At 35.4% G+C, this 26,129-nt stretch overlaps 1 protein-coding gene across 1 annotated transcript in view; it reads left to right on the top strand.

Moving 5' to 3' along the window:
• LOC129756623 (A disintegrin and metalloproteinase with thrombospondin motifs 9) overlaps positions 1-26,129 on the top strand; it is a 935,923-nt gene that overhangs the window by 809,094 nt on the left and 100,700 nt on the right. Inside the window, exons 7-8 of the mRNA XM_055753535.1 lie at positions 7,581-7,804; positions 20,521-20,641. Of these exons, the coding sequence (XP_055609510.1) occupies positions 7,581-7,804; positions 20,521-20,641 (345 nt within the window). The remainder of the gene's footprint in view (positions 1-7,580; positions 7,805-20,520; positions 20,642-26,129) is intronic.

The raw sequence follows: 26,129 nt of genomic DNA, 5'->3' as shown, positions 1-26,129 counted from the left end.
TATTCGTATTTTTAACTCAAGGTTCAATACATTTAAAACTTGAAACAGATTAAGATTTCATGTATGTATGTGTTGTAGAGATGAGATGAAGGAAGATAAATAAACTGAATAAAATGAATTAAAATAATAGTGGAAACCGGCAACACTGAAGATAAATAAAGCAAAATAAATTTCTATGCCAACTTTTGTCATTTTGACAACACTAGGCACTATCACAGTCAGGCATTGATCTATTCTTGTGAGCGACAGGCGCGTCTGAGTGGTCTGAGTGAATCTCTGAATTGAGATTCGTATAAAAATCGTTAAACCACGACAATGCACTATAGGATTTGAGGAGGTAAAAAGGCAAAAATTGAACTTTATCGGATCGCTTTTCTTATTTTAACTAGTTGATAACTTAATATCAGGGCCGGATTAAGCCATCGGGGGGCCCGGGGCAATTTTTCTCGGGGAGCCCCAATGATTCGATTTTTTTTTTCAAATGCTATCCCAGAAAATACAAAACCTTTTAAACGTATAAAAAACAGGAGATGAGTTCAGTATACTATCTTCAAATAGCCATGTTGTCTGCCTAGAAAATAATTTCTGGTATCTTCAAACGAAAATTGTTAATCAGTCACGTGCAAACATTGCGTAAGAGTTTAGACATTTCTTAAAAATGAAAACTCTGATTTAAGCTGCAAAATGAAAAATTCAACTCTCATTTTTTAAAACCTATCACCGACTAAAATTCTCTAATTTAAAAAACGACCGGATTGATATTTCAAATAATTTTCATGTCATCATTGATCGTTTGCTTTGTGCTTATTCGAGAAATATCTACCTAATGACAATCAGGAAGTATCATGAAGATTTGAAACATAGAAAAAAAAATTTAAAAAACAAACAAAATATTTAGATACACATTCCTTAGAGATACAGATTTAAGAGTTTAAGAATTCCAAACTTTAAATCATGTAATATTCAGAACCAAAATTCAGTGTCTCAAATCTGAATCATAATTTCAAATCAAGTTTTGAGGAACAATATATGAATTAAATTAAAAAAAAAAAAAAGAGATACAAAGTTACAATCAGAGCATAAGCAGAAATTGCACCAAATGTGAATTTCAATTCTATGTCTTTGAAACTTAAAAAAATCTTTTCGTGAGATGTTTTTGAATATGATACTCATCAGATAAATTTTTTTCTATCAACTTGTTAGTCTAAATGTGACGAAAGTTTCATTTGAGGCCCTCAAAGCCAAAAGGGTATTAGTGCAAAAATGGTCGGTTGAAAAAAAAAATGAGAATAAAGATTAAATGTTTAAAACACAGAATCACTTATCATCGAAAAAAAATCAGATAAGGAATCCAAATGAGTTACTATGTACCTTAAATAAAGATCTTGAATTTTTAAAATACAGTAAATTATGAAACTGAACTTCATTAACTGAAGAAACAACACAAGACTTGGAAATTCCAATGAATTGAATCTGGAAAAAGATAATATTAGGATCAACTCGACTATCAGATTGTTTTTATGATAATTTGAGAATGATCGTTTGGAGAACGATTTGCTGAATTCATGATATTCACTTTAGTAGATAGTAGATAACATTTTGGTTAAATCAGTTGAAAATGTTCCGATACAAATTTCAAGTCTAAGACAGAAATTAGGATGGAAATTCAATAAAGAAACCCTGTACTGTCGATTGGTCCAATTTAAACAATTATAATTTTTTTTAATAGATTTTACTTTCAAAAATAGGGAGGGAAATGGGTTTAGAATTCATAAACCAATGAAAATTTCAATAACAATGATTGAAAGGTGAAAAGATATTATAATACGCGGTATTAACCCGGATACTGCCCGGATGAAATTCTGAAATGTTTATCATAAATCGCAATTAGCTGATATTTTAGTCAAAGATAGTAGATATAAAGATACCCAGCTCTTGGAATTTTTCATATAAATCCTAACCGACATTCTTTCTACAAACATCAGCACCACCTGCTGACGGAAAAGGTCAACATTTCTCACAAATTGTGTTTAAAGATCCGAGCGTGCAGATCATGATGCACTCTGATATGTTTTCAATCAATTTAAAATTATTCAAAATGCACTCTGAAGTAATTTGATTAAATTTTGCAGAAACAAATGCTACTGACTCAGTAAAATTGAGATAACCGCATTCAGATTCATCGATTGAATTGAAAAACTTAAACTTAAACAGTTAAAATAAGAATGAAAACATTAACGTTCACAATGTTTTTATTTTGATTATTGAAATCAACAATGAATGAAAAAGTGAATAAAGAAAATAATAATTGAGGAATATTTAACTATTTATAATTTAAGAACATAGTGAAATGTTGAATTTCAAGCCAGCCTCAGTGTTTAAAACTTCTTAAGATTTTAATTTTTGATTCCCTCAATTCCCTCAACATTCCTACGGTTAAATCAGAGGAATCGAAATTAAAACATCTTAGGAGGTTTTAAACTCTGAGACCAGTTCAAAATTCATCTTTCAACTATTTTTAGTTACTAGCTAGAGAAGATTTTTCATTTTCACCTGAGATGTACCGCTACCTTCATTCACTCTGTTAATTTTGTAGACAGAACTAAATTTAGCTAAATGGCCTGCAAGGAAATCCAATACTCAAAGTGCTGTATGATAGAAACAGCTGGATCAACTTATAAAACTGTGGATTTTTACTTTACCTTAAGTGTCGTGTTAAATTTTGAAGAATATTATTTTATTATTAGTTTTGCAAATTTTGAGTCTTCTTCAAAGTGAAACAATCAGGCTGATATATTTTTTTTGAAAAATTTGGATATTGTGCAATCTTTTGCTGTCACAAAAAGCGGTTAGCGAGTAGAAAAATAAAGAAAACTGATTTAAATAGGTACTGATTTAAAATATGGCAGAAATGTACCAATCCACTGATCTAAAGTTTGCAGTCTCTTTTTGTGCGCTGCGCATAAAATAATCCACACCCTCATTTCTGACACTAAAGATTTTTGAGTGCGAAAATAAGTTATTGTTAATGGGAATTTTGATTGCTGTGCTTTAAAACTCTCAATTGAGTACATGTGTCCCACAGTGTGATAAAAAATGCTTTACATGAGTTTTTTCTGCTAACAGTGTTCACTGTGTTTTAGTTGCATTTCTGCCGTCATATTTGACGGTGGCGCTTATTTTTTTTGTCTCCCGGTTTTCATAAGAGTTGGGAATCTTTATATAAACTATTTTTGTTTTAGTGCAGTAACCCATAACTTGGAAACTTAACGTAACAACAAACAACATTTTTTTTTCGTTTTTCGCTTTTGGCACGGACCAGAGTGTTCCATAATGCCAATGTTGTCAAGTTATATTTGTCAATTTATATCGATTCGCGGGCAAACATTTTAATTTTTCTTTATTTTGAATGATTTGAAGTAGGAAATTTAACAACTTGTTCAAACATTCATTTTTATCTCGTCTATAAAACTAGCCTATTGTTTGTACTCCTCATATTTCTTTCGTTTTAGCATTTCAACAAAACTTGTTTTATTTTTTAGAAAGGTGAAAGGTGTTCGTTGGTTTGTGAAGTTACGGCAGTCGAACAGGATATGCTTTTGTTGTGCAAAACGTTTAAATGTAATCAATATGTTTTGCCTCATATTCTTTATAATTTTTTTTTTTTTAATTCCGTTTTGTCCAGAAAATTATGATATTCTCAGCTCTCAAAATGTGGGAAAGCTCCTTCACTGCTTACTTTTTTCAGACAAAAACTTATCTAGATATTATTATCCGGAGGCCCTTTAGTATTTATATTTCAAGTTTTCATTCTGATTTTCTAGTATTGATTTCTTTTCATGGATTTGTAGTCGTAAGACTAAAGTAATGTTAAAACTTTATTTCCCTCGGGGGCTCCCTTGAGCCGGGGGGGCCGGGGCAATTGCCCCTTTTGCCCCCCCTTCAATCCGGCCTTGATAGTTGATCTATCTAATGCAAAAAATTCGATCAAAAAATATCATCAGAATAAAAAGTTATGGAAGTTCAAAGTCGAAGTGACAGTGCGCGTGTTTTCAATTTCTATACAATGATGAACGGTACTGTATGTATTGTGTAGTTTTCAAAAAGTTGGAAGTACGAAATGTCAATAAACTTGTAGAATTGATACGCATTCTAAATTTTACTATTACATTAAAAAAGTTTCAGTTTCATGTTTGTTTGTAATTTTCATTGTTATGAATAAAAATCTAAAACAAATAGGTTCCAAACTGTTCCAATGCCTAACAAACATATGTTACCTACGCAAACAAATCGTTTCAACAGGCAAAAAACGCCAGCTTAAGCTGAAACTCAAGTAAGTCAACGATTCTTAAAATCATAAATATTCATAATGTCGCCCTTATCAATTTTAAAAATTCTAAACTCTGTTTGCAAAATAAGACAGAACCAGACAAACTTTCGCTCGCTTCAAGAATAACCTTATAATCAAAGAAAGTTTGAAGAACCTCTTAGCTGAATGAAACTATGATTTCAAAATAGTCGATGATTCCTTTGAATTCAGCCGCAGCATTTGAGAGACTCAAATACTAGTATTTCACTAGATACTTTCTAGCATCCTCAGTGGGTTATCGACTGAAGAAAGTGTATCTTTTGCATCCCTTAAAGTGTCCAAGCTTGGAGGCTCTGAATTATTTGTAGGTAAAAAGGAGAATGCTGACGATGCACTGAGGATGCAAAGAATAACCATTTTTTAACTTTTTCCGCGTTTTGCTTTATTATGACTTCTCAGAGAGAACCCACAAAATGACTTATTCTGGAGAAGTTGGAATATACACCCAAAATTAAGCCTCTGTGCCAATGGCGTGTAGTCAATTACATAGCATCATTGGTACAAGAAGATAACGCGATCGGTGCTGATTCGATTTGCTCCCACCGGCATTAATCTCCCAAGTTAACCGAATTGCGTATGTCTGAAAGAAACAAAATAAAAACGCTTTCACGTCCCTCCCTATCGCATCACAAGACGAAGAAGGATGGAAATAAATACCGGCCAACACCAGGCAGCCAGCGAACCGAGCACTGTGCGTGTGAATGTAGCAAAAGCAACAACAAAAACATCCTTCTAATTCAATCCCTTCAATTCACCGGCAAACAACCACGGCCGAAAGTGCGTGTGTATGCAGTAAAAGCAACAACAAAAAAAACATTCCTTCAATTCAATTCGCCGGCAAACAACCACGGCTAAGCTGTGCGTGTGTATGTAGCAAAAGCAACAAGAATATATTCCTTCAATTCACCGGCAAACAAGCACCGGCCAAGCTGCCCGGCTTTAGCAGCTGTGTATATGTAGCGTGTGTATGTAATAGCAGGCAGTAAGCAAAGCACAGTTCTCATTCAATGGGTTTCCCGTTTCCTCCACTCCCGTTCCCTTTCCCGTTTCCATCGCAAGACAAATGAATACCTTGAAAGGAGGCCAAACGCCGGGAAGCCACTGTCGTGCGTTTCTTTTGTGATTGATCGGTGGCAGAATGCCTATGACAAATATCCCTCTTCCTGCATGAAGCTCAAATAGTACACTGGTTAAGATGTCGGTCTGGTAAGACCATTTGGTTAGTGATGTGAGTTCGACTCTCCCTACGGGCGCTGTGGTTTATATTTTTATTTTCTTGTTTCTGGGATGAATTATCCAATAGGAACGAAATCCCATAAAATGTTTTTCTTGTTTTGCTTGAATGTAGTTTGCATCATTTTAGTTGGGAGCCGAGTCCTTATGCCAGTTACGGTTTTTCAAACATATCATCTTCGGCACAGTGCACATTTCAGCGCATTATCGGCACAGAGATGTGCTAAATAGGCATTGGATTTCTGCAACCTCTTCTATGGGTGTAGTTATTTTCCGAACATAGCAAACAAGGACAGAGTTGAAAAATGGTTATTATTTAAACCAAATTTGAATTTTGGAAGGGAAGCGTAGAAAATGGTTCTTTTTCGATGCAGTTGCGTCTGAAACCATTATTTTTAAGTTTAAATATTTAACATATGTATTCTGTGGGCAATTAATATGCGTCTATTTTTTTTTTAATTTCAATATCATTTTTGGGGATCTAGATTCAGATATAACAATCGTTGAAAATTCGGGCGGAAACAAACTGAATCGAATGTTCCGCTTTTGTGTCTTTATACCCAGACAATCACGTCACGGAACTTGTCGATTAAATTCTTTTCACCAACAGAAGACGTTATTCTTCGAGAACACTCCAATCCATCCATTGCAAAAAGATGAATGGAAAATACTACCGGAGTGGGACGGTTTTCCGGTAAACCTGCAAATGTTTTTTAATTGAAAATCTAGGTATTTGAAAAAGAGGTACAAATTTACATACCTGAGAATGAAAACCTCCATCCAAGCTAGAGCAGTGCCAGAGATGTAGGCTTCATCCAACTTCGGAGTGTTTCCGATGGTCCAGTCGTCATTCCGAGACAGCTTCTTGATATTTTGAGCTGCGAGATCCCTGTTGCAGCAAATTTAGTTAAAAAAGCATTTCAGTCAGTTAGCAGCAGCAAGCAGTTTTTTAGGCAGTCCGATCCGATTCAGCTTTCCGGATGGTACGGAAATGACCGTACCAGTATTTCAAAGCTTCCAATCAAAGACAACCTCCAGATTTCAGCATCCTATTGTGGAGGAAACTATTTGCAATTTAGTTTCAAGAAGAGGACGTTCGCCGGCAACCGGCTGCTGAATCTATCAAATTGATGAAAAATAACCAAATGGGCGGTTTTGAAGTAAAAACCATGAAATGGTTATTTAAGAACCATAAATGGTTATAAAAAAAAATAAGCTTGAATGTTATACAATTTATCTTTTTTTTTGACATTAAAAAAAAACATATTTTTCCTTTGTTTTCTTGAAGAAAATTACGTTGATGTTGATTCTAATTTTGAAAATTTAAGGATAAAATGGAATGAGTTCAACCGATTAGGATTCGAGAATTTTTAATACTTGGAAATTCAGAGTATTCTAAACCTTATACATTTAAAAAAAAATGGCATTTAGAAATCACACTTTGAGATCTGAACTAAGAATTCTGTTCAATGATCGCAAATTCTTATTTAGATTATCCGAGCTACAAGTTCTTATTTTCGTTAGTAACCCTATTCCCTCCGAGATCCAAGTGGCAACGGCTAGGCGGCAGCATCCACTTGAAGTAACACCAAACAATCATAAATGTTTTTGCTCATAACTTAAACTAGGCGCGAGGCGAGGAGCCAGTAGGTAGTTATGAATGAAAACAACAACTCTTCAAAGCCTGGCATGTTGTGCTGCTCTTATGATGGTGTAAATACAAGTTCACTTGAAGGAGTAGGTACTCAATGACACCCTCTAGCTGCGGATGCCCCAACACTCGTCGTGGATGAGTTGTTGTTGTTGTTGTAGCTCATTCACTTGTTTTTCGATTTGCCGGCCCCCGAAGCATCCCCCGTTGAAGATAGATATTAATGCAAACGATCACCATTTACTTTGTGTATCTTTACCATGCTCCACCAACGAATCGTTTTTTTTAACTAATTCTGACACCTTTTCTGTATCTCCTTGTACACAGAACATAACCTCAATGGCGACACCAACAGCCAACAGCCGGCGATGCACCTGGAGAGTGTCATCTTAGCGGAAGAAGGAGTCAAAGGCCATAGAAGATCAAAGCGTAGTACGGCACACCTTTCCAACAACGAGTACACGATCGAGGTGCTGGTGGCGGTCGATAAGAAGATGCAGGAGTACCACGGGAAGACGCTCAAGTCCTACGTGCTAACGCTGATGTCGATCGTAAGTATTGTAACCTTTTTTTTGTAATAAATCTTGATCAACCTTTTGAGTGGGATTAAGAACAGTGCAGTGGCTTTATAGTAACGGTAGCTTGTAAAGTTTAAAGTTCGAAAATAGTTTTTCCGAAAAAAATTCAAATATGTCTAATGGACTTATCATTCACATCTTAAGTCCAAACATCAATACCAATCAATCTCAACAGTCTAACTAATCCATACCGTTTCATAGATCAATCATTTTTGCTGTGATATCTACCCACATGATGCTGATCGAGAGTACCTACTCAAAATATTAGCTACGGAGCCGTTCCAAGAGAACTTCCTAGATAAATCATCACGAAATATGTAGTGGCAAGCGTACTGTTTCGCGTATTCAGAGCTGTGGGCTGCCTTCGGTGCAGCATCCGATCGCAATCAATCAATTGCCATGTAAATCAATTTGTTTAGCAACACCATATCCTCCACCATTTAGCCGCTACTCCTACCCTAAAGCCAGTAGGCAGTTGAGAGTTAAAAGTATCTGCATCACCAGAAACATGAACTGTTCAACATTGAACTGGCTTTTACTACCTGTTTGTTGCCAGGTTCTCAACCATTTTAATTTTTTTTAATCTTTGGACAGATTTTCTTAAAGTACAATACAACCAAGGATAAGAGTCATTTAGGTCGTTGCCTAATATTACAATTTTTGAGTGCGATAGTTTCCCCTGAAAAACTGAGAAACTCTGCCTCCCCCGTCGCTCAGCTGATTGATCCAAACAGGAAAATTCAATTATCCACGCAATCAGCATCTGCAGCGGTAAGGCCATGAAAGAGGTTGAAAGGTTGAAACAGTGGCACAGCAGAAGGGATTCAAGGTACTTATCTACGATTTAGTAACAGCCAGAAATGCAGAGGGGAACGATGCTTGCTTGCTGGACACAAGAGAGTATTGGCCCTCTGGGCAATTCAGAAGCACTTGTTGCAAGACGTCGTCTCGCCAGGCTCGTTTGCGTACATTTCGTTGATCTGATTAATGATCTTGCGCGTTGCATCTTTGTATTCAAGAGGAAATCCCGTTGGCGTACGGGGAGTAATGTGGTTCGAGTCGACAGTACTCTAGGCAAGTTCCATTGACATAGAACTGTTTTGTATTTCTCTGAGAATCCTGATTCGCTCTAGTCAGGATTATTGAATTTTTTTAAATACAAATTTTCAACATATTGGGAACTTATTTATAACCCTTAAGTTTTTTTTTAATTTTGAGCAATTTTTTTCTTCAAATAATTTAGAAATTTCATTGTTAAGCGTGCAACCGAATTGATGATTGCTCTAGAAAATAGAAGCGAATCATGGTGGCTCCAAACCAAGTTTAATCGTTGTAATAAAATCATTATTTTTTACTCGCCCAACAAACTGCACGATTGGAAATGCCCAAACCTAATTCAAAATGTGATTTGAACTAGTAAAAAAGACAGCACCACTCAATTTTAGATTTTTTTTTTTTTGCAAATCCATTGCATCTGGTGACTCTAAATTTCTGGCAACCCTTACTTTTTTTTACAAATGATAGAAAACCTAATGAAAATCATTTCATCAGAACATTTTAATGCTACAAAATCAATAACTTCCTTGTTAATAATACTTATGAAAATTTGACGGAAAATCTGTCAGTCATCTTTCACGAAAAAAAAGAATGCTCTATTTAAGGCGTTATACCTTTTTTTCTTGGTACTCCTACCGCTTTGCCGTCTTCGGCAAAGTTATAGCCAAATTTTCCAGTAAGCACAATGTATTCGAATTGCATTTGCATTGCGTGGTAATAAAATATTCAAGGAAAATCACAATAGTGACTTTCTCCGAACAAATATTAGCGTTTTTTCTTACCAAATTTCAAAGCAAAACACGGGTATCTAAATCTCATATTAAAACCTGCAAAAAAATCTGTCGTTCGTTTAGACCAAAACGGAAATTTTTTAGACTACAGGGTTTTAAAAATACGAAATAAGTTGCAAAACGACACACCCTACTCTGTCTATCACTACTTAGTCCAGGCTAGTGAACCTACATGTAAGAGCAAGTTCACTGGTTGAGATGGAGTTGGGAATTTCGATGGTTTACAACACATCACAACACATTTGCCGTCCACCGGTGTTGGAAAAATCTGATATTCGAACAGTTTCGCGCTGCAAAATTTGCATCGTATAACACTTTTTGGCTGAGGGTGATAGAAAAACACGATGTTTTGCAACACCGAACCGAGTGATAGAGTCGGCGTTGCAATACAGTATTCGTGCATGAAACGCTTCGGTGCTGCCATCTATCTTATGCTCAAAACCTCAATTGAGGGGAAAATAAAGGAAATTGAGCAATTTCAGGATTTTAACATAAAGTGAAATTTTCTTATTTTAAAAAAATATTTTATCACATGAATTGATACGAATTGCAATGAAGTTAATAAGCTCTTTAAAACTTACAGCCAATTTTTTTCATGCCCTTGCCAATCGAATACATTTTGAGGCGCAGAGATGCCAAATAGCTGGGTGAATAAATAAATTCTGTCTGTTTTGTTTGAGCGATTTTCGGGTGTAGGAAATTGTTTCGCTTTTTTATTTGAAAAAGATATTCCGTCGGAATGTCCGGTAACAAGTTCGGAACGCCGTCTTTAATGGATCCATCATCTTTAGAAAACGGAACCCTCGCTGTTAATTCGACAAGTGTCAATCAGATCAAACGTATAGGCGTCGTATCGGAAGTAAAATTTGGCTTGTGTCTGAAATACCTATACTTTTTATTTGTAACATACATAATTATCACTTTGAAAATTAAAGTTTTAGGAAGAGTTCAAAAACTTGATCAACTCGTGTAATCAAATGCACTCTAATACAAAACTCCTAATTCTGCAGAATACAGTTTAATATTGGAATGCATTATAACTTAAACAATACTTATTTATACATATCTATATATATAAAAAGCAATTATCTGTATGTTTGTTTGTTTGTTTGTTTGTCCTCTATAGACTCAGCCATCTTAAGAGCTAGAGATCTGAAATTTGGCATGGATGCTCATTAGGACCAGGAATGATGAAAAATGTTTTTAGATTTTTGGACGACCCCTTCTGAAGGGGGTCGTCCATACAAGACAAATATTGTTTTCACGTTATTGACGTTATTTTCCGTCGGATTGTGATGAAAATTTGCACATGAGTGTTTTGAGAGACGAGCAATCGATTACAGTTATCAAATTTAGGGTCAGAGGTCGGCTAAAGGGGTCGTCCATATCCACTGATTAATGTTTTTGCGATATTGGCTTTATTTTACATTGGATTGTGATGAAAATTTGCACATGAGTGTTTTGAGAGACGAACAATCGATTACAGTTATCAAATTTAGGGTCAGGGGTTGGCCAAAGGGGTCGTCCATATTAACTGATTAATGTTTTTGCGATATTGGCGTTATTATACATCGGATTGTGATGAAAATTTGCACATGAGTGTTTTGAGAGACGAGCAATCGATTACAGTTATAAAATTTTGGGTTTGAGGTCGGCAATAGGGGTCGTCCATATCCACTGATTAATGTTTTTGCGATATTGGCTTTATTTTACATTGGATTGTGATGAAAATTTGCACATGAGTGTTTTGAGAGACGAACAATCGATTACAGTTATCAAATTTAGGGTCAGGGGTCTGCCAAAGGGGTCGTCCATATCCACTGATTAATGTTTTTGCGATATTGGTGTTATTATACACCGGATTGTGATGAAAATTTGCACATGAGTGTTTTGAGAGACGAGCAATCGATTTCAAGTTTCGAATTGCGGATCAGAAGTTGGCTGAAGGAGTCGTCCATACCCAACTTTAATGTTTTTGCGATTTTGACGTTATTCTACATTGGATTGAGATGAAAATTTCCGCATAGGAGTTTTGAGGGACGCTCTTTTGCTTCCAGGTTTCAAATCTTGACTCAGGGGTCGGCAAAAGGGGTTATTATCTGTTCACTGTTTTTACGATATTCTCTTGATTGAGCATGGAATTGTAATGAAAATTGGCACATGGAAGTTTAACAGAAAAGATAATTGATTACAGGTGTCAAGTTTTGAATCGTGGTCAAAAAAAGGCCGTCCATGTTAGTTGCTCACTGTTTTCGCGATATTGTCGTGATCATGCATCGGATTGAGATGAAAATGTTCAGATGAGGGTTATAAACTATGAGCAATTGACTAACAGGTAGCAAATTCCGTGTCAAGGGTCGGCGAAAGGGGCGTCTATATTCACTGATCACTGTTTTCAAGTTCCTGACGTTATTTTACATATAATTTTACAAGAAAAAATGGCACAAGGGAGTTTTGACGTACGTAAAATTGGTTTCAATAACGAATTTCGGGCCATGGGACAGAAAAAGAGGGTTTCATTGAAAGTTCAGTGTTTTGTGCAATAATTTTGTTGGAGGCAGTTAATTGATACCAATTTAAGTGTGAAGGTCAAGCAAAAGAGTCGTGTACACAAACAAATAGTACATGTTTCTGCCATAATGTTCAGATTTTGCAACCGATCGAGAAGAAAACACTCTCACATAAATTTTAATAAAAAGCCAATCAACCGTTTAATTTGAATTTCAAGTAATAGTAATAGTATAGCGACTTTAAACACTGTTGAATTTTTTCCCCAAAATTGTCGAAAGAATGTTTCGAATACATTTTATAAACTCATTTTGACGTACCAATGATTTAAAGCGAAACGAAGTTCGTACGGGATCAGCTAGTAAATAATAAAATTTTCATATTGATACTACTATTTCAAGTTTATGATCAAGTAAAATGAATTTGATTTCAATTTTCAAACGGTGAATTCAAAATACAAAAAAATCTGTAAAATTAATGAAAAGCAAATTCTCTTGGCATCGCTGGTTGCTTTCGATTTTATACCTTCGTATTCTATCACACCGGTGGACGGCCAACATTTTTGGTCTATATTTCACGATAGAAAAATTCCCATCTGTGCTACAGACGTCAAAATTCCTACCACTTTTTCCCAACACCATTGGACTTGCTCTAAGAGCAAGTTCACTGGTTGAGATGGAGTTGGAAATTTCAAAGGTTTACAACACATCACAACACATTTCCCGTACACCGGTGTTGGGAAAATCTGATATTCGAACAGTTTCGCGCTGCAAAATTTGTATCGTATAACACTTTTTGGCTGAGGGTGATATAAAAACACGATGTTTTGCAACACCGAACCGAGTGATAGAGTCGGCGTTGCAATACAGTATTCGTGCATGAAACGCTTCGGTGCTGCCATCTATCTAATGCTCAAAACCTCAGTTGAGGGGAAAATAAAGGAAATTGAGCAATTTCAGGATTAAAACATAAAGTGATATTTTCTTTTTTTTTAAATCTTTTATCACTTAAATTGATACGAATTGCAAGTTAATTAACTCTTTAAAACTTACAGCCAATTTTTTTCATGCCCTTGCCAATCGAATAGATTTTGAGGCGCAGAGATGCCAGATAGCTGTGTGAATAAATAAATTCTGTTGGTATGTTTTGTTTGAGCGGTTTTCGGGAGTAGGAAATAGTTTCGCTTTTTTATTTGAAAAAGATATTCCGTCGGAATGTACGGTAACAAGTTCAGAACGCCGTCTTTAATGGATCCATCATCTTAAGAAAACGGAACCCTCGCTGTTGATTCGACAAGTGTCAATCATATCAAACGTAAGGCGTCGTATCGGGAGTAAAATTCAGCTTGTGTCTGAAATATCTATACTTTTTATTTGTCACTTACTTAATTATCACTTTGAAAATGAAAGTTTTAGAAAGAGTTCAAAAACTTTATCAACTCGTTTTATCAAATGCACTCCAATACAAAACTCCTAATTCTGCAGAATACATTTTAATATTGGGATGCATTATAACTTAAACAATACTTATTCATACATATAACTAATAAAATTTTCATATTGGCACTGCTATTTCAAGTTAATGATCAAGTAAAATGAATTTGATTTCAATTTTCAAACGGTGAATTCAAAATACAAAAAGTCAGTAAAATTACTGAAAAGCAAATTCTCTTGGCATCGCTGGTTGCTTTCAATTTTATACCTTCGTATTCTATCACACCGGTGGACGGCCAAGCTTTTTGGTCTATATTTCACGATAGAAAAATTCCCATCTGTGCTACAGACGTCAAAATTCCTACCACTTTTTCCCAACACCATTGGACTTGCTCTAATAGAAGGGACCGGACGTCTGAAAAACAAAATTCCAGTCGATACAAAAGAACTGTCCATACCATGATGAATCTAGTAAGGTGGTCTCACATGCCAAATCGCACGTTCAGCCATATTGAAAAAAGTTTTGACATCTGGCTGAAGTGTTTACGAAAATAAGGGTCCAAGGCTGCCAGGTGTTTGAGATAAAAAATCAGTGAAATTTGATAAAAAAAAGTCTATGTTTGTCTGTGCACAAGCTTATCGTAGACCAAAGATCAAAAGATTGAAAACCAAATTGTATTTTAGTTTATTTTATTTTATTTAAATTACACTCCCGGAAACAAAGAAATGATTTGAGTATTCAATGAATTCATTTTATTCGAAACACTTTTTTGTATCTTAAATCACAATACACTCCGCACTTTTCGGACGCTCCGAAATAGCTGTGATTAATCGCGATAATAGGAAGGATCTGTTAAAGGGGGAACAAACAACCAAAATCCTAAACCGGCTACATCATGCGCTACGTCACTGCAATCGCTGAGGCCGCCCCTTCCACCACCCTTCAGCTCATCGGTTCCCTCGTTCAATAGTGCCAAAAACTTAATCTGGTTTTTCCAAATGATACCCATCAGATCCGGATTACTCTATCGGATCTTCTGGAGCAGCGATGGCAACCGACGGGGGTCCTCCTGAAGCAGCTTATTCATCTCGATGATGATCGGATGAGGATCGGATGTTTGCTTACCAACCCGGAGCTCAGCCGGAAGTTTTTTTTTCGATTCTATGAATTATCTTGATGATTGGCAAAACTTCGTGTTTTACAAAAAATCAGAGCACCTGGCATCCCAGCCAGCCAGCAGCCAGCCAAACAGTCAGCTGTCAAATTTCGGCTGCGTTTCGCCCCCTCCTCCGCATCCAACCCTCTTTGCCTAGCTGCTTCACACATCAAAAGGCTTGAAACGGAGCTGATCCTGTTCCGTAGGTCACCGTCATCAACTCCAACACACGGAGTCGATCTTCCGGCTTCTCCCTCCAGAAAATTCGCTGGAAACTGGTATCACTTGGATCCACTTCCACCTGGCGGTACATCTTCGCTATGTCCACTGTAAAAGCTTCTCATACTCACAAATGAATAGGTGATCTTCCAGCTCGGGGTTTTGTTCAAGCGCTGCTCAAACATCATGTATCGAGTGTGGGCTAATGCTCGGTTGTCGGAGATTTGATCCTTGTTCAAACGAAATAGCAGTTTAACAACGATTCGGCCTTCGTTGTTTCGTAGGTGCGTCGAGCAGAAATCAGACTCACATTTTCGTGTTCTGTCTTAACGTTGGTATCTGTAGGAATCTCTTTGAGTTTCTATTTAGAAACGACATATCGAATCTCCAGCACTGTCTAGCGAAACTGCGTGGGAATAGCAGAGGTTTGCTTGGTTCGTCAGAGGTTCGTTGAGAACGCCAGAGACTATCTACCCCAGTTTCGTTTCTCGAAGCTCTGGAGTATTGTCGGCCAACTTAATGCATCCTAGTCTCATTAATTGGAAGAATAGTTCGGCACCCACAAGCACATCGATCTTTCCATGTTTGTAGAAATCCAGGTTGGCTAGTTGCACTCCAACGGGAATATTCCAGTTTGTCACTTGGATATTAGAGGATGGTATTTCATCTGTCACGGTCGGAGTCACGAGGCACTCGATGAATTTCTCGAAGTCGGTACATCGTGATTGGAGTTCGATCACCACTTTGCTTCGAGCCAATGTTTTGACGCCATGATTTTTTTCGGATGAGCACTGCCATCTGTTGTAAGCGCAATCCCAATCGTTGAGCAAACTCTTCTCTGACGAAATTTACTTGAGAGCCACAATCAAGCAGGATACGGCATGGTTGTAGCTGGTTTCGGGTGTCTAATGTGTTAACCATGGCGGTCAACAGGAAAACTGTTTTCGATTATTGTTGTGTGAACCAAGCTGTGGCCGTAGTCTGCACCTGCTTCTCCTTGAGCTTCTGGGGATGCGGTATGAGTGCGCTGCTACGTGCTGCCTCAAAGCTCTCCGTTGTATCGTTGTGGAGCTGAGTGTGATTGCGCTTCCCACACTTCCGACAGGTTTTCATCGATTGGCAGTCCCGAGAGCTGGGACCTTTTCTCAGACAGTTAAAACACACCTCACTGACCTTGACATTCTCCATCCTCCATTCTAATTCCAAGTTGTTGAGGATGTTGTACTACGTTCATGTGGAAATTCATGTGCAGGCCTTGGCAAAACTCGCAACATTCTTTCGGCAAGGAATTAGTCGCAGCAGCATGAACTTTGAGAGCTGGATACTTGGCGGTAATTGGTTGCGACTTTGGCTTGAGAATTCGAGAACCTGTTGAAGGGTAACTTTTTCGAGGATTTGACAGCGACTTTTGAGGAAAGTAACTGTCGGTTCGCATTTTGGGAGTTCTTCTCGCTTCTGGTGGGATTCCCAAGCCTTTCTTGTATTTCTGTTAAGCTCACTAGTCAAAAAGTACACTACCATAACTTCGGAAATTCTCTTAAGTTCCTGCGTCATGTCTTTTAAGCTCATCCAGCAATCGTCGCAGCTCTTTGTGGGTTTCGGAACTAATTTTATGCAGGGTAAGCAAGCCACGGATATGACTCTCGGCAATAACCCTTTTGTTTTCGTGTCGGTCTGTTAATATGTTCCACGCCTATTTATAGTTACCTTCGGTGATCACCTACGCATCCAGCACTCTGGACGAGCGTCTTGTCAAGTTGGTAAAGTTTCACAGCTTTGGAATCGTTCGATTTCTCCATCAATTCTTTGAAAACTGCTTCAAACTTCGACCAGTTTGAATATTTACCATCGAAGGTTGGTATGGGTATCTTGCTGTTGCTGTATTACAACTTGAGGTCGCGCCATTTGGGCGCTGACAGGGGTGACATCATGCTTTAGGATAAGCTCTTCGACTGCAGCAAACACCAGATTGAAGCACTCTTCGAATCTCGTATACACCGTTTCGACATGTTCCACTTCTTCTTTATGCTTTCATAGCTCCATCACTTTGCTACGAAAGCCACTATACTAATTTTGCACTCTCACAATCTTCTTATTATGCACTTGTTCATATTTCCGGTAAAGTGCATCCAGCCTTGTGTTTTCGGAATCGCTTTTTTTATTCATCTTCGTATCCGAGAATTTCGGATCCACTATTTTCTCGATCGGCAGCGTTTTCGTTCACGCCCGGGACAAACCCCGGTGGCGTATGCAATAAAAAGACATTTTGTCGTTTCACTCGCGGGAAAAATACAAAAATACAACTTTACAAATACAACTTTACATAAAAGTTACATTGCACGAACGATGATGTTTCTAATTATTATTTCTCAATTCGTCACTTAAATAAGATTCAATCCGTCGTTTAAAGGTTGTTGTACATACATTGAAGTCAAAAAGCGTATAAAAACGTAGAAAGCTTATTTTTGCGGAACGTAAAGGGTCGTTACTACCATACCGAGTGCTTCTTGATTCTAGTGAAAGCCAGTCACGATTTCGCAGAGCTCTTTCAGGGGCATAGATATTACATCGAGAAAGAAGCCATGAACAATCGATTTCATTTCGTAAAACCTTCGCCACGAACAGTGACTGGCCGATGGCATGACGATCCGAGAGTGTGTGAAGTCCCAGTAGGGCACAACGCTGAGCATACGGTGGCAGGTTAAGAGGGTTCTCCCAAGGCAATTCCCGAAGAGCATATCGTACGAATCTTCTTTGAATTGCTTCGAAACGCGCAATCCACACAGCTTCAAATGGCCACCACACTAGGCTTGCAGATTCTAATGTTGAACGAACCAAACAGCAGTATAGAGCTCGCAGGCAGACAGGATCAGTGAATTCTTTGCTCAAACGTAAGATAAATCCCAGCATCCGGTTAGCTTTCTCGATAGTTGCAGAGTAGTGATGCTTGAAAGTCATATGGCTGTCTAGAATAACACCAAGATCTTTAATTTGGTCTACACGATGCATATCTCCAGGTGGTGATGGAAATCCCGTGCTAAGTGTTAGTAAAAGTTTTTTTTTGACGTCAGTTGTATTTTCAAACAAACAACCAACAGCGAACACTATAGAGAAAAAAATCATTGCCAACTGCTGTTTACGATACTCGCCTACGATACATAAATAAACCTCCTGGCGAGTGACGTAGGCTTTGTTTACCTTTTTACTTTTTGGTTAACGAGTTCTGTAATAGTGTGCGTGTTTGTTCATCACCTTCTTTGTACCACATTGCCCTGTATGGGCAATGTGGTACAGTTAACTGACAGTTGATTGACAGTTAAAAGTGTCAAAATTCTTTGTATTGGTGTGTTTTCAACCCTTCAACCGAAAAATGTCACACACACATTGTCAATTTATATTTTTATGCATATTATACACAAATGAGATGTCACATATACTCCAGTACATTACTGGTTTAAAATCTAACGACTTTTTACATGGTGGTGTTAGAGATCGATTGTTCATGCTTCAAGTCACTGCCAGTCAGATTACAACGAAATCGCAACGCAGCAACATGGCCTATCCAACTTAAGCAGAAGTGTAAGGAATCGACCACAAACAGCTTATAGTCGCAGCCATCACAGAGAACTGCCATCAGGAGGACTTTTTCAGGTATAATTTTTCATTTATTTTACATTCCAGTATCTTATTTTTTGCATGTTTTATTGCAGGAGAATTCAATCAACCTTTTCCCTTGACTGCCAACACGAGTGTACCTAATGGTTATACTGCAGCATTCCAATCGCACCATGGTTTCACGTCGTGGCAACTGTAAGTGCCCCGAACGCCACAAGAACAACCAGGATGAGTACCAGAGGCCAGATAGAAGAGGACCGACTGAATCGAGGCGATTGCTGCATGCAGTTCATGAAAGTGATATAAAGTGATTTTTTTTTAATTAAGGAAGTGAAGCGGATTCTTTATTTATATAATGCATTAGAAAATAGCATTGTAAATAAAATAAACAAAGAATCATTTTTTTTCATTTAATTTGTTTTCAGAAAATTTCCATGGAGTGCATTTTCGATTTGGAACGCACACGTACACCCACACATCCTCGTGTATGCACCCACACATACGCATTTGTTTACCATATCAATACAATCAAACATAACAAACGTCAACGAAAGCTGTCAGCTCTTGTTTCTGTCTGAAGAGAATGTTAATCAGCCCAAAATTAAAGTTCTAAAAGCTACTGTCAAGTTCGTTTAAGTGGCTGAAGAGAATGCTATTCAGCTTCTAAGAGAATGTCCAAAAACTTCTAGGCGCCGAAAAAAATCCGGTTGACAGATTACTCTGACAACCACATGAAAGATTGCTAGATTGCCGGTCTATCATGGTCTATCTCATTGATTTTAATTACATTGTTTTGATTACAAAAGCTACTTTCGCCTAGAGAATTGAACCGCTGCTCTCTAGGTTGCAATGAAACACACCAGTCTCTCGACCAATATCTTAAAATTGATAAGAAAAATTCGAAAAATTCTTGAATTCTATTTGTAAATATCAGTACCGATATAAACAAAACAAATACCATGACAATAAATTGACAGACATTTTTGACAGGTCGCTTAGAATTCCCATTTAGGTTTTTTAAAACCTAGAAGTATCTTAACGGTGCGTTAGAAAGTGTTAGGCGAACGTTATGGACCATCTTGAAAAAAGTTGCTTTAAAAGCGCTTAAAAGTTCCGTTATCGATAATTGAACCTTTCAAAAGGCGATATAAGTTCCTGAGTAACTTTTACGTGACAAGAGTCACCTGAAGCTTCCGTAAAATATTTTTTCTGCCAAATGTGAACTTAGGAGTTCCATCTTTAAGTAAAAACGCGACTTTTGGTTGCTTGGGTGACAGCTAATCGAAGTGAAATTGAGTGAAGGCTATTGCTTTCTCTGTTTAATACATGATAAATTGTATGCCGGGATTGCGAAGGCGCCCATTGCCTATATGCGATGCTTCGTCGTCGCTCCCATTTTCTCTCTCGCTAGTTCTGTGAATTCTTTTGGAAACTTTTGGAAGTGTTTCAATAGAGTGCAATATTAGCTCAAAGTACCCCTAGTTTACTGCACATTGTTTGAGGTGTTTTAAGAAAAATGATCCAGATTTCATCAAACACGCCTCCATTGAGCTGAGAGCAACAGCGAAACAATCAAGTCCTGGTTCTACCTAGGGGATAGCCAAGCAACACGTCATAACTCATCGAAATCGTTGTAATAATGGGCACTTTTAGCTTTTACATGGGGATGCTGGCAACACCTTACAGATCCCATGGCCCCGAAGAAACGCTGAACCGTTAACGCGGTGGCAGTGGCTATTTTTCAGCTATCACGATCGCGTCGATCTCTGGAACCATAAATAAAACGCGGGTTTCCGTAGGGCTTTCGAGGTTACTAGAAAACTAGCAACCTGCATCCAAACCCTCCGAATCTATAGCTAACTAATGTTTCTTCGTTTCATCCATTTCTCCGTTCTTTTTTTCCTCAACAGGTTTCCAGCATTTACGCCGACGCCAGCATTGGGAATTCAATTAAGATAGCCGTGGTGCACATTCTGTACGTCCACCAGGACCTGGCCGCACACAGCACGATCGACCTGAACGGCAGCAAGGGTAAGTCTCTCTATCTTTCAATGGCCAAAAGGCCAATCATATGGACACTAGTACGAGTACCCCTACAATATAGCAGGCAATCGAGCTTAGATTTTCCGATAGATTAGCTGCAAATCATTTGGAACTTGTACCTGGTGGCGATCGTATGGAAACGGATTAATATTTTTCCCCCAAGGCCCAATTAGTTATTGTTATCTCAAAGCTAATTTGTTGTGGGTTTGTCACAAGTGACTGTCACTGGTAAAAACAACCTGTTTGTGTAATATAAACAATGTGTCAAAATAAGTTTTCTCTACAAAGTTTCTTGTTGAATGAATTCCTGATGCATCAGAACACACAATAGCGAGTTTCAGATTATGAATCCTGATTTTAAAACTTTTAAGACATTTGAAGATTTTTACATTTTTGAAGAAAAAATTGACAATTTTAACAATTTAGACAATTTTTAAAATTTTAACAATTTTTACAATTTGACAATTTTTACAATTTTTAAAAATTTTACTATTTTTACAATTTTTAAAATTTTTACAATTTTTACAATTTTTACAATTTTAACAATATTAATACCAACCAAGTTTTGAAATTCGAATTTTGAATCCAATTTTGAATTCGTAATCTATGATTTTCATCTTCATCTTCATCTTTTCATCTTAACTCCTTGAAAGGTTGACAGCTCAGTTTCATGTAGCCTATCTACGTTTCAGTTTCAGACCAGTTCATATTGATGGGTTCTTATACTAAGCTCAGAAGGTGGTCTAGACTGGCATTAATTAGCCAATTAATTGCACTTGTCCAACCAGAGCGACTAGGGCTTAAGTTTGAATGGAAATGTTATTTTAACGATATTCAGTCAGCCACAGTGTGAAAAAACATGTTTGCGTCATTTCATTGGGAATGGAACTAGCAAGAGGATCAAACTCTAAAAATAAAGTAATTAAAAGGTTACGGATAGAGGCACAAAAAATTGCTTCATTTTTACGAGCAATAACCAACCAATTAACTGGTGATCGTAAACTTTTTCTTATCTTAACTCAGAAATTGCTCAATTATGGTTAATTTCGAAGCACCCATTAAGAAGAGTAAAAGTTAAAGTATTATAAATAAAATCTAAGGCAAACAATACCTGAACAATGAGGAAGAATTGTCAAAATTGTCAAAATTATCAAAATTATCAATATTATCAAATACTAGCTGATCCCATACGAACTCCGTTTCGCTTTCAACTTGGAGTATGTCATAGACAGTTTGTATGAAAGTTAATTGCCAAGCATTCTCCAGATGCACTTCTAAATTCATTGTTAAGTAATAATTTCAAAAATATTGGACGATCACTTTGTCTGTCGTCTGCTACTAAATTTGAAATCAGGAATCAATTGATCGTGCCAAAAAAACCGCGTGTATAAATTTCGACTAAATCATTGCATAACAACGCAATTATTGCCAAAAAGCTAAACTCCTTTCGGGGGCTCTTATCCAATCTTTGATATCTGAAATCGATTGCCCTTCCCTCAAAACTCCCGTGTGCAAATTTTCAAAGCAATGCATTTTACAATAACTGCAATATTGCTAAATGATGAAAAATTATTTCATCTGAACGATCCCTTTCGTCGACCCCTGGCAAAACATTTGACATCTGAAATCGATTGCCCGTCCCTGAAAACTACCATGTGCAAATATTCATCCCAATCCGATGTATAATAACGACGATATTGCAAAAATATTGAAAGGTTTATATGGACGATCCCCTTTGCCGGCCCTGTACGTGAATTTAATACCTGAAATCCATTGCTCGTCTCTCAAAACTCTCGTGTACCGATTTTCATCTGAATCCGATGTATAATAACGACAATATCGCTATAACAGTGAATAGTTTATATGGACGACCCCTTTAACCGATCCCTGATTTTAGTTTGAATAAGTGAAATCAGTTGTTTGTCCCTAATAACTCCTATGTGCAAATTTTCATCCCAATCTGATGTATAACAACGTCAATATCACTAAGTTACTGAAAATTTAATATGGACGACCCCTTTTGCCGGCCCCTTACACTGAATTTGATACCTCAAATCGATTGCACGTCACTCAAAACTATCGTGTACCAATTTTCATCTGAATACGATGTTTAATAACGTCAATATCGCAAAAACAGTGAACAGTTTATATGGACGACCCCTTTGGCTGACCCCTTACACAAAATTTAACACCTGAAATCGATTGCTCGTCTTTCAAAACACTCATTTGCAAATTTTCAACACGATCCGACGAAAAATAACGTCAATATCGCGAAAACAATATTTGTCTTCTATGAACGACCCCCTTCAGAAGGGGTCATCCAAAAATCTGAAAACATTTTTCATCTTTCCTGGTCCTAATAAGCATCCATGCCAAATTTCAGCTCTTTATCTCTTAAGACGGCTGAGTCTATAGAGGACAAACAAACAAACAAACAAACAAACAAACATACAGAAATTGCTTTTTATATATCAAATATATACAAATTGTCAAAATCGTTAAAATTGTCAACATTGACAAAATTGTCAAATTGTTAAAACTATTCAAATTGTCAAGATTGTCAAAATTGTCAAAATTGTCAAAATTTTCAAAATTGTCAAAATTGTCAAAATTTTCAAAATTGTCAAAATTTTCAAAATTGTCAAAATTGTCAAAATTGACAAATGTACAAAATTTACAAAACTGACAAAATTGAACAAATTGACAAAATTGACAAAATTGACAAAATTGTCTAAATTGACAAAATTGACAAAATTGACAAAATTGACAAAATTGAAAAAAATTACAAAATTGACAAAATTGACAAAATTGACAAAATTGACAAAATTGACAAAATTCACAAAATTGACAAAATTGACAAAATTGACAAAATTGACAAAATTGACAAAATTGACAAAACTGACAAAATTGACAAAATTGACAAAATTGACAAAATTGACAAAATTGACAAAATTGACAAAATTGACAAAATTGACAAAATTGACAAAATTGACAAAATTGACAAAGTTGAAAAATTGACAAAACTGACAAAATTGACAAAATTGACAAAATTGACAAAATTGACAAAATTGACAAAAATTGACAAAATTGACAAAATTGACAAAATTGACGAAATTGACGAAATTGACAAAATTGACAAAATTGACAAAATTGACAAAATTGACAAAATTGACAAAATTGACAAAATTGACAAAATTGACAAAATTAACGAAATTGACAAAATTGACAAAATTGACAAAATTGACAAAATTGACAAAATTGACAAAATTGACAAAATTGACAAAATTGACAAAATTGACAAAATTGACAAAATTGACAAAATTGACAAAATTGACAAAATTGACAAAATTGACAAAATTGACAAAATTGACAAAAATTGACAAAATTGACAAAATTGACAAAATTGACAAAATTGACAAAATTCACAAAATTCACAAAATTCACAAAATTCACAAAATTCACAAAATTCATAAAATTCACAAAATTCACAAACTTCACAAAATTGACAAAATTGACGAAATTCACGAAATTGAAAAAATTGAAAAAATTGAAAAAATTGACAAAATTGACAATATTGACAAAATTGACAAAATTGACAAATTGACAAAATTGACAAAATGACAAAATTGACAAAATTGACAAAATTGACAAAATTGACAAAATTGACAAAATTGACAAAATGACAAAATTGACAAAATTGACAAAATTGACAAAATTGACAAAATTGACAAAATTGACAAAATTGACAAAATTGACAAAATTGACAAAATTGACAAAATTGACAAAATTGACAAAATTGACAAAATTGACAAAATTGACAAAATTGACAAAATTGACAAAATTGACAAAATTGACAAAATTGACAAAATTGACAAAATTGACAAAATTGACAAAATTGACAAAATTGACAAAATTGACAAAATTGACAAAATTGACAAAATTGACAAAATTGACAAAATTGACAAAATTGACAAAATTGACAAAATTGACAAAATTGACAAAATTGACAAAATTGACAAAATTGACAAAATTGACAAAATTGACAAATTGACAAAATTGACAAAATTGACAAAATTGACAAAATTGACAAAATTGACAAAATTGACAAAATTGACAAAATTGACAAAATTGACAAAATTGACAAAATTGACAAAATTGACAAAATTGACAAATTGACAAAATTGACAAAATTGACAAAATTGACAAAATTGACAAAATTGACAAATTGACAAAATTGACAAAATTGACAAAATTGACAAAATTGACAAAATTGACAAAATTGACAAAATTGACAAAATTGACAAAATTGACAAAATTGACAAAATTGACAAAATTGACAAAATTGACAAAATTGACAAAATTGACAAAATTGACAAAATTGACAAAATTGACAAAATTGACAAAATTGACAAAATTGACAAAATTGACAAAATTGACAAAATTGACAAAATTGACAAAATTGACAAAATTGACAAAATTGACAAAATTGACAAAATTGACAAAATTGACAAAATTGACAAAATTGACAAAATTGACAAAATTGACAAAATTGACAAAATTGACAAAATTGACAAAATTGACAAATTGACAAAATTGACAAAATTGACAAAATTGACAAAATTGACAAAATTGACAAAATTGACAAAATTGACAAAATTGACAAAATTGACAAAATTGACAAAATTGACAAAATTGACAAAATTGACAAAATTGACAAAATTGACAAAATTGACAAAATTGACAAAATTGACAAAATTGACAAAATTGACAAAATTGACAAAATTGACAAAATTGACAAAATTGACAAAATTGACAAAATTGACAAAATTGACAAAATTGACAAAATTGACAAAATTGACAAAATTGACAAAATTGACAAAATTGACAAAATTGACAAAATTGACAAAATTGACAAAATTGACAAAATTGACAAAATTGACAAAATTGACAAAATTGACAAAATTGACAAAATTGACAAAATTGACAAAATTGACAAAATTGACAAAATTGACAAAATTGAACAAATTGACAAAATTGACAAAATTGACCAAATTGACCAAATTGACCAAATTGACAAAATTGACAAAATTGACAAAATTGACAAAATTGACAAAATTGACAAAATTGACAAAATTGACAAAATTGACAAAATTGACAAAATTGACAAAATTGACAAAATTGACAAAATTAACAAAATTGACAAAATTGACAAAATTGACAAAATTGACAAAATTGACAAAATTGACAAATTGACAAAATTGACAAAATTAACAAAATTGACAAAATTGACAAAATTGACAAAATTGACAAAATTGACAAAATTGACAAAATTGACAAAATTGACAAAATTGACAAAATTGACAAAATTGACAAAATTGACAAAATTAACAAAATTGACAAAATTGACAAAATTGACAAAATTGACAAAATTGACAAAATTGACAAAATTGACAAAAATTAACAAAATTGACAAAAA

Source organism: Uranotaenia lowii, chromosome 3 (assembly GCF_029784155.1).
Source record: "Uranotaenia lowii strain MFRU-FL chromosome 3, ASM2978415v1, whole genome shotgun sequence".
In the NCBI taxonomy this organism is placed as follows: Eukaryota; Metazoa; Arthropoda; class Insecta; order Diptera; family Culicidae; genus Uranotaenia; species Uranotaenia lowii.
The sequence above is the reverse complement of the archived record's forward strand: the minus strand, read 5'-3'. Positions and strand labels throughout refer to the sequence as shown.